Genomic DNA, 10,375 nt, shown 5'->3' with positions numbered 1-10,375 from the left:
GAAAACTCCTACTTCTTTGGGCTCAAAGGGGTTGACGAGGGATTAACATCCTTATATCTCCGTTACTTAGGAATTGAAACAATGCCTGTACATCGTCAACACGGTCTGTTCGAAGGCGTAGTGTATGAAATTGTGGTATCGTTTTCGTCATTCTCCCTCAAAAGGTGTACGACTTTAATCGAGAGTTGAATATCACAAAGAAGAAAACCGAGTAAAAACACAGCTTTAAATATAGTGAGAACACTAGGAATGAACCAAGACAAATGTAAGCAATGCATTAATGATTTTTTTGAAAAGTACATAGCATATGTCATAAGACTAATGTTTAAACAAACGAAAAGAAATTGCGAAATGGAAACAAAACTAATGATCTAAGAAATCCTCCTTCTAGCCACCTATGGTGTTAGACTTGCTAGGATCTTCGAACTCAATGAGCCCTTCTTCAATCAAATCTTGGATCTTGTGCTTCAATGGCCCACAATCCTCTGTATCATGACCAGGACTATCTGAATGATAAGCGCACCTAGCATGATGCTTGTACCCGGGAGCGGGGTTAGCCGGAGCTGAGTATGGAGGCAGCAGAGTTACCAAGTTCTGACTGAGCAGATGTTGCAGAGCTTGAGACAGCGACATGTGCAATGGGGTGAATGATCGTTTTGGCTTGGACCTCCAGAGGCGTTGGCCAACCTGTTGTTTTTGCTGATCCTTCTGTTGTAGTGTTGGTGTCTGATTAACCAGGATCGCTCCAACAGTGTTGGGTTCCTTTTTTCCGTCATATGACTTCTTTGTGTGATAGGAACCTGAGGGTGCCCCTTTTATCTTCCCATTTTTGATTCCATCTTCAATTCTTTCGCCAATGACTACCATGTCCGAGAACCCTGAAGATGTGCATCCGACCATCTTGTCGTAGTATGGTCCTTGCAAAGTGCTCATAAATATGTCCACCAGTTCTTTGTCCATTAGGGGAGGTTGGACTCGAGAAGCCATTTCCCTCCACCTTTGGGCATACTCCTTGAATGATTCATCCTTCTTATGTGACATGTTTTGTAATTGCATCCGATTGGGTGCCATGTCCAGGTTGTACTTGTAATGCTTTAAGAAGGCGTTGGCCAGATCATTCCAGCTTCGGACAGAAGACTTCTCTAATTGCATGTACCAGTCAATAGACGCTCCGCTTAAACTTTCTTGAAAGAAATGTATCATTAGCTTTTGATCGTGAGCGTAAGCAGCCATTTTCCGCACATACATGCGCAAGTGATTCCTCAGACATGTGAGTCCTTTGTATTTCTCGAAATCTGGAATCTTGAATTTGCGAGGGATAGTCAAGTCTGATACCAAACTCATTTCGAAGGCATCCACATCGAAGACATCGTACCCTTCTATCACTTTTAGTCTCTCCTCCAGCGCCTTGATTTGTTCACTGTCCTTGGAGTCCTCCCCAGAGTTGGGATTAGACTGTTGTGTCTGAGGTGCTTGATCTGTGTTGTTCACCTCTTGCACTCCGTATTGTAAATCCAAGTAATCAAGATCCTTAGGGACATTGTCAGCAGGAATGCGAACTGTGCGGGATGTCCCTTTAGTCTGTGGAGTGGGGACAAATCCCTCTTGAGAGGTATCTCCTTTCTCTTGGAATTGGATAGCTCTCCTGACAGATCGGACCTGAGGTCTGTCTTTATCCGGGCCAAAGCCTGAAACAAATCCTAGCAGCGGATTTTTGTCGTTGGGAATTTCATCCTGAACCAGGGTATCCCTAGACTGAACCTCTTTTGCCTTTTCTTGTTGATCTAGGAGGGCCTTCATGAATCCTAGCATTTGAGTCATACCTTCCTTAACCTCTTCCACACTAACCTTCAGTTGATCCAACTCCCCACGGAGGGCGGCTTGATTCTGTTCTAGCTGCTCCATTGATTTCTTTTGCTGAAATCTTGTTTGATAAGACGGTCGGGATGTTAGATTATCCTTCCCAATGATCTCTTGCTCTGAAGGTAAAAGAGAAATCTTCTTTTTAATGCCATGAGAGTGATACGCATGTCATGAATGATATGCATGCTATGAATGATATGCTTCATGCGTATCCAAAATATAATAACTCCTTTTTTTTGTATTATTTTTTTTGATAGGACATGATGCAAGAATGCACATGATGCATGACGAATGCCACAATTATATGAAATATATATATATACAAGAAATAATGAAAGCACACAGTTAAACACATAAGCATATAAGCCCTAGGATCATAGGTTCGACGTAACGGCTCAGGGGCCTACCCTTCCCACGGGAATGTTCTAGAAGGTCTCATGGGATCGTTCGTAACCGCCGAGACTTTTTGTCTCTTTGGATTTTGGAACGACTCATTGGTCCACGAGGTTCGAATTTTAGGGGTTGGTTCCCAGAGAGATCAGCTAAATACCCAGTCCAGCCCTCAACAAGGTCGAGCCTCGTATCAGACCTTTCCGAATATTTAACCCACTCTGAGTGGAATTATAATAAGACTCGTAGGCGATGTAATTCCCCTCTGGTCATTATTATAATTCCCACGCTTAGGCTTAACAGCAATTTACAATATCCCAACAGAATACCATAAAATAACAAATATAAAGATATTTAATTAAATTAAACGTAAATAAATAAATTGTAGATGAATAAATAAATAAAAATTTAAATATTTAAGGAAAACCTAAATTCTAAACCAAACCCTAATTTTGGCAAAATTTGCCAAACCCCAAAAAAGTTCGCCAAAACCTAAAAAGTTTGCCAAAACCTAAACCCTCTCAAGCCTTAGGAGCATAATAATTCACCATTGATGATTGTCCCCAGCAGAGTCGCCAGCTGTAGCAACCTGCCCTAAAAATTTAGCTTTTAGAGTCGCCACCTATTCTGAAGGGCGAATAGGAAACCCTACGCAGTTTAGAGATCAGGGTAAGTTATTATAATCAGGTTGAGGGAAGGTGTTAGGCACCCTCAACCCTTTCCTATCGGCTTTGAATCTAAGGTAAAGGTTTATAGCAAAATTATAGAGGTTTAATAGCTAAGGAAGTGAATAGGGTGAAAATTGAGATTTAGAACTGAATTGAAATTTGAAGGGGGGAGACTCGCCTTGTTGCCAAGTGCCTACGTACCTCCTTATGGAGGATCAGAGTCAACGTAGTTCGGGCACAAGGTTGTACGCCTTAGAATTAGAGTTGATATGGTTTGAAGTTGTTTTGAAGGTATTTTGAGTTACCTTGTTATAGATTTAAAAATCACAGTATCTGTGGGGATGAAAATCCGTAGTGACGTGGTTTAGTATTTTTTAGATATTTTGGGCGTACAACCCTGATTTAATATGGCACCGTTAGATGCGGTGACCAATTGATTTGGTCAGTATAGCTAACGGATTAAGGGTATTGCTGATTTCTCAGATCAATAGATTGATCATCGCGGGCAGCAAATTAAAATGTATTTTAATCTGTATATTTTTATCTCTCGTCTAAAGCGATTGATAGCTTCAATCGGGTCGAAGAGAGAATTATTGAGAGTTACTTAAATTATAAATTAATTAGAACAATTTATTTCTCGTCTAATACGACTAATAGATTTAATCGGTTCGAGGAGAAATTAAGTCATCAACAAAAACAATTAAACAAATTTTAGAAATTTGATTGATTAGTTTATCAAAAAAAGACAATTGACACATTTTAGAATTCTAATTAATTAGTTGTCAAAAAACAATTAAACAAATTAATCTTTATTAAAATTAATTTGAATAAGTTTAATTTTTGTTTATTCACATGGGGGTGTATTTTGTTGGGTGTTAGCAAATTGGGTGTGTTACTAGCAAAAGCTTAGGCCCATTAAGGCTTCAAATCCGGTTGATTAGGTGTGGTGAGGGTGCAGGGGTTTTGGTGTGTATACAGATCTGGGAACGTTGGATCTCGTACGTGGCTATCTGAAGGTCTGCATGTGCTTAAATTGAGGGTGCACCGGAAGGGATGTGCACTGGATCACGTCCAGATACACCAACGAGTGGCCATGGCTTGGCCACGCGTCAACCAATCCAAGGCGCATGTTTAGCCTATTTAAATCAAATTCTGAGCCGATGGCTCATTTTTTCTTTTCTTTTCTCTCTCCTTATTCGTTTCTCTCTCAACTCTCTCTTCTTTCCTTCTCGTCCTCCCCTCATTCAAACAATAATCCAGAAAACACCACAAACCACCGCAACTCCCACCGTAAACCACCGTAAGCCGCCGCTAATCACCAGAAAACGATGAAGATCCTCATGATCTTCATCGTCCCAAACTCAACCTTCAACGAATTTACCCAAAAAAAAACCCAGAATCCCAAAGAATCTCAACCCCAAACAAACTTTAATCTAAACACAAAACATGCAACAATTCAAAGCGTAATCCTAAGCTAAGTGTCGATTGAAAGTTTACCTCTTATTCTTGAACTCGGGTTCGTATATGCTCCGATCCCTAATCTCCTTCTTGTTTCTTTGATTTCCAGGTACCACGATGAAGATCCGAGTTCGTGCGTATTCACGGCGCTCCCAGAATTTCCAGCCAAAAGATCTCCCTCATCTAATTTCTTTTCTTCGATTTATAGTTAGGTTTAGGATTAGATTGAATTAGGAAAGATTAGATTAGATTGTTAGGTTTTAATTTGATTCAGATTTGATTTGTAAGTGTACGAATTATGTTTAATAAAATTTGATTTATTTTTGTTAAGATCTGATTCAATTTGCGTTTTGTTGTTTGATTGTGATTGAAGATTGATTCTGATTCTTTGGAGACTCATGGGCTTGGGCGGATGTTAGGGTTTGTGGTGGTTGCGGCGGCGCCGCTGGTGGTGTAAGGAAGGAGCTAGGGTTTGTGTGAAGAGAAGGAGACGGTGAACAGGGCCGGGTCAGTTTGACCCGCCTGTTTGATCCAACAGATCCACGGCCCAATTACTTTTTTTTTTGCTCGTTTTTGGCCCAACAACAATGTTTCAGTAAAAAAAACATTAATAATCCTTAATGAATTAATTAATTATTTGACTAAGATAATCAGATTTCTTTAATAATAATATTTAAACTAATCCTAAATTAGATTAACACAAGCTAGTAGCCTAATTATCCTGCATATTTGTGATAAAACTAAAAAATAGGATTTCTCACAATAAACCAATAATTCTAAACTAAATCAAATAATATTTTACACTTAAAATCAATAATAGAAGATTGTTAAATGATGAGGTAAATGGGCCTAAGATCAATTTGGATCTCAAATTTTTTCTATTCACACCTCTATTTTATTTTTAACCAATTTATAAGGGTATTTTATAAGAGATCGAGTTTAACAATAGATATATTAAACCCTATGGCTCTTAATTTTTAACACCCTTAGTAAATTAAAACAGGAATGACAGTTCCAATCTGATTTCTTGCTCGTGATTCACGACTTCACACATTTTCCAACTGAATTTGTTTGAGATTCCCTCCTTCACGCTTCATATTTTGTGGTTTTTGTAGTGTTCATGATTAGCACCTTCACAAGACACAGTTCATGTATTCATCTTTCAGATTTCAAATTATATTTATGGAATTAGGGGTTGTTGGGTATATTTTTTTGAACATTTTTTGTTCAGTTTTGATTTATGTTCATGCGCTTCTGGTAATTTGATTACTCTTTTATTGATATGGATTATTGTCTCTGATATAAATTAAATTTGTGTTCTACTAATTTCTGGTATTAATATAGATTATTGTCTCTGATTATTTGATGTTCAACTGAAACCAGTCAGACCGACGTCACCAGCAAACCACTGCTCCTCGCCAGAAAATCGCCGCTCAGTTAATTGTCGTAAACGCCTCCACAGGTAATTCACTTAGTTAACTTCCTCTGTTTTATATTTTTATCGTAATCTAAGACTCGTAATACCTTCCCAAGTTGCCACCAACACTGCTCTTAAGGGATATGACAGATTTTTCTCTTTGAGTCCTTAGTTCTGTTGTTTAGAAAATTTGTGTACCAAACAGATGAAAGTTTAGGTTGCCTGCAACAGCTTCATGTTGTTGTCTATCATCCATGAAGGAAATTGACAGACTGTTCTTGATTTGCCGATGTTGGGTTTTACTTGTAGTTTATTTATCTTTTGAGTAGTAATCATGTATCGGCTAGATTTTAAACCAACTCTAATTTTGTATCTTCATTTTAAGAGTTAAAACTGAGACTAGCAAGAGTTTAAACCAGTTTTACTCTTACTTAATTGGGGTTTACTAGAAAACCATCTTTATGATATTATCAACTTTCTTATAGAGTATGTAAAAGAAATAGAGAAAAGAGAAGCTAGAATTCAATAGTGAGAAGAGTAGTAAGATAGTTATATGGATGGAACATGGAAGCTAGGGTTTGTTATGATGATAATATATAAAAGGGTGAAGGGTTGATGATCATAGGATTTTTTGAATGAAAATTGTGAATATTGAAATATGAAATAGATGATAGTTTGGTCTAAAGGGAGAGTAGCAGGAGAAAAAAAGGAGAGAGGAGGTGTAGAGGAAGTAAGGTGTGTGAAATATATGTGAGATGTGAGTGATGTGCTTTTCTTGTGGGAGAGATAATAAATTTGGGGTCCAAAGTGGATTTTGTTTGTAGAAAGTGGATTGCATATGCTGACAAAATGGATTTTGTTGTAGAAAGTGTTTGTGGGTTCTGGGAAGAAACTAGTTAGTTCATCCAAAGACAAGTTTTTGAGAGTGTGGGATATTGATACCCAGCATTGTATGCAAATTATTGGGGGGCATCATAGTGAAATATGGTCATTGGATGTTGATCCTGCTGAGAGGTATCTTGTTACCGGTTCAGCAGACAAGGAACTTCGTTTTTATACAATTAAGCAAGATTCTGTGGATAGGGAGAGTATAAATGATGGTGGAGATTCTTCTGTTTCAAATAAATGAGAAGTTTTGACGCATTTTGGTGAGATTCAGCGGCAAAACAAAGATAGAGTTGCCACTGTCCAGTTCAACAAGTCTGGGAATTTGCTAGCATGTCATGTTGCGGGAAAGATGGTAGAAATATTCCGTGTATTGGATGATGCTGAAGCCAAGCGTAAAGCCAATCGTAGGGTTAACCGCAAAAAGGAGAAGAAGCATGGTAAAGAAGGCTATAGAGGGAGCTAAAAATGGAGTTGTAAGTAATGAGAACAAAGAGGATAATTCTACTGTGACTGATGGACCCATAGAAAAAAGTAAAATCACAGTTACCGTGCCTAATGTTTTTAAATTGTTGCATACTATTATTAGAGCTAGTAAAAAGATATGCTCCATTTCTTTCTGTCCAACCACTCCAAAGAATTCATTTGGAACTTTAGCATTGTCCTTAAACAATAATCTAATTGAGTTCTACTCCATTGAAAACAGTGAAACCAAAAAAAACTTGGTATTGATCTTCAGGGGCACCGCTCTGATGTTTGAAGTGTCACACTTAGTTCACACAGCACTTTTCTGATGTCCACTAGTCATAATGCATTAAATATTCTGAACCCAAGTACTGGTTCTTGCTTAAGGACCATTGATTCTGGATATGGTTTTTGCAGTTTAATTCTTCCCACTAACAAGTATGGACTTGTTGGAACTAAAGATGGAACCTTAGAAATTATTGACATCGGAAGTGGTACTCGTGTTGAAGTTATTGAAGCTCGTGGAGGCTTTGTGCGGACAATTGCTGCCCTGGCGAATAAACTTGGCTTTGTCACAGGAAGTGCAGATCATGAAGTAAAATTTTGGGACTACCAAATTAAGCAAAAACCTGGTCAAGTGCGCTCTTCATATCATTCCCTATTTTATAAAGTATTTGTTTGTTTTATAATAAGGGAATACAATAACTTACCTTTTCAATTCATATACTCCACATATAAAACATTGATAGAAGTATGGAAGATCTTTTGTATATAGTTTTTTACTTGGAGACTCTTCTGCAATAGTTTTTATGTTTTATATTTGTTGTCTAGAACTAGAGTTGGTATATAAACATATAAGTAGAAATTTAAAACTTTTGGCCACGGGACGAGACTCGAGACGGACATTCCACTTTCTATGAAGCCAAGGTTGCAACATGATTTGTGGAGCAAACTACATGCTGGAAGCAGAATGTGTTCTGCATAATGTGAATAGCAATTTTATATGAAGGATTGTTTCTTAATTTTTAGGATAGCATGTTGATTTTTCTGCTATTATTTGAAAATTTAATTTTATTATTTGCTATGTTTAGAGTGTAAAAGTCAATAATGTTCAAAATCTATAAACATTGCTTCGAAAGTTATCTGGGTAGCTCTACTGTCTATGTGTATGATTTACTACATTCTTTCACTGGGTTATATTTTAAATAAAAGTGGGAGGAATGTGATTATACTTATTTTAAATATAAATGTATCTTTCAATAACTCATTTGCTAGAGTTGGTACAAAGCAAAAGAAGGAAGAACAATTATCTCTTTCATCTCAGATAAACATGAACTGGTTTTCTTCTCTGGAATCAAATAATGTTGGCTCTCCAATATTCTATTTTAATTCTAATGAATGTAAATTTGATCAACCTATTAAATTTGATTAAACTATTGAAGAGTGCTTTAAATTTAATTAGATTTTTTTAATTGATTCATAACATATTTATTAATATATTTATATTTGATTTACATCTTTAATCAAAGTGGTGGATAACTTGATTAGAAATATTATTTGATCATCCTATTTTGAGTAGGGAGAATTTGTGATAGTCTTTATAGCATAATGTTTGCTCTTTTATGGTAGAAGACAGACTTGGTTTAAGATTCATCACCGATATAAATAAAATATTTATTCTTTAAGTTAGTTCAAAACTATAAAACCTTCAATGGACGTTGTTGGGGTTCATTTTCTAAGAAGGAGCGTTATTTAAACACTCAATATTTGACATCGGATATCATGCATATACTAATGTTTCTATCTCTCTTCTACTTTTTCATTTCATACACTAACTTTAGTAATACATCATTACACCTAAAAATTACACTTCACCCCTTTTTAACAGTGCTGACAAGCAGGACTATTATGATGAAGATATTGAGTTGAGCTTATATAATATGGCTAGTATTTATAATAATAAAAATATATTAATAATAAATAATTAGATAAAATCATCATTGTATTTGTTATTATAAATAAAGTGGTTGATACGTAAGTGAGATTTTTCTAAATATTCGTGTGTATATTTATTTATTTATTTATGGGAATTGTTTTAAATTACGAGTTTATGTTTTATTAGCGTTATACAAGTTTTTCGAGCACAAAGAGGAAGTCAAGTACCAAAGAGTAAAGTCAACAACATCACATGGATTCGAGTGGATGTATATTAATTAATTATCACAATTTTGATTATATAAATAGTGATGATACGTGATAAAACTTAGGCATTATCCATACTTTCTTTCCATGTGTAGTGTCCTGGGCAGCGTAATGAAGTAGATTGCGGTTTTTACATGTTGCAATTTATGAAAGAAATTCTTCTTTCGAATCAAATAGAGATTCCGTCCAAGGTATGGATTTCTAACTTAAGTGGTATTTTAATATTTAACACATATTTCTCATATAATTAAATAGTTTTAACTTAAACATACCATGTTATATTATTTTGTAGTACTTTGATGACTTCAAGTGTGCTACTTACTCAAGATCTAAGTTGGATGAACTTAAGGAGGAATGGTGTCAATTCATGATTGAGTTCAAAGTTGTATAGGTATATTGAAATCTTACTATAATTGATGAGAATTTTGAGTATAGCCAAGTGCATGTTGCAATATTTTATTTATCTACATAGATTATTTAGTGATATGTAGGCCGTTTGAAATACATTCGTGGAAAATGTAGAATGGTTTTATGTACACTAATGTAGAATGTTTTTCATCTTTATATTATTTTGTTTTTGGTTTTCTGTTATTCTGTTTTGTGATTGTAATGGTTTGATGCAATTGCAGGATATTGAAGGGTAAAAAGGTTAGAGTTGCTGGCAAGAAGAAAAATTAGATATTTAGCATCCTTTTGACTTGTGTAAAAAATAACAATGTTTTAGATGATGCAATTGTTTTCATTGAATTGGATGTAATTTTGTTGTTGTTTATTAATATTTTCTTAGCATCTTAGCATATAAAAAATACAAAGTTTATTCGTATATATATATATTCTTAGCATCTTAGCTCTGAAAAATAGAGTTTTTTTTATTGTTGTTTATATGTGAAATTTGTAATGGTATATACAGGTGCAAAATGCGGTGAAAACCTGGGTCAAACCTTTTTTAAATAGATGCATCTAAAAATTTCGTGGACATTAGACAACATTTTAAAAGAGAAGCGCTGCCTAAAAGCTCTTTAAAAAT

The 10,375-nt window shown here is 35.6% G+C and overlaps 1 protein-coding gene across 5 annotated transcripts; it reads left to right on the top strand.

Annotated features, from left to right (window-relative positions):
• The first annotated feature begins 5,374 nt into the window (after positions 1 to 5,374).
• On the top strand, positions 5,375 to 10,124 carry LOC131640680 (uncharacterized). 5 transcript variants are annotated; one of them, XR_009295310.1, is made up of 5 exons: positions 5,375 to 5,636; positions 5,763 to 5,841; positions 9,444 to 9,539; positions 9,641 to 9,739; positions 9,978 to 10,124. XR_009295310.1 is itself a non-coding variant. In XM_058911064.1 (3 exons), the coding sequence occupies exons 1-3, from the start codon at positions 5,500 to 5,502 to the stop codon at positions 7,919 to 7,921; spliced, it is 468 nt and encodes a 155-aa protein (XP_058767047.1). In that variant the 5' UTR covers positions 5,375 to 5,499; the 3' UTR covers positions 7,922 to 9,430. The 5 variants fall into 5 exon arrangements, 1 of the variants encoding a protein (XP_058767047.1); XR_009295307.1 differs by having other exon boundaries at positions 5,375 to 5,841; XR_009295309.1 differs by lacking the exons at positions 9,444 to 9,539; positions 9,641 to 9,739; positions 9,978 to 10,124 and adding an exon at positions 7,564 to 9,430.
• The last annotated feature ends 251 nt before the right edge of the window (positions 10,125 to 10,375 follow it).

Source organism: Vicia villosa, unplaced genomic scaffold, assembly GCF_029867415.1.
Source record: "Vicia villosa cultivar HV-30 ecotype Madison, WI unplaced genomic scaffold, Vvil1.0 ctg.003270F_1_1, whole genome shotgun sequence".
Classification (NCBI taxonomy): Eukaryota; Viridiplantae; Streptophyta; class Magnoliopsida; order Fabales; family Fabaceae; genus Vicia; species Vicia villosa.
Note: the sequence above shows the minus strand (reverse complement) of the source record. Positions and strands in the feature narration are given on the sequence as shown.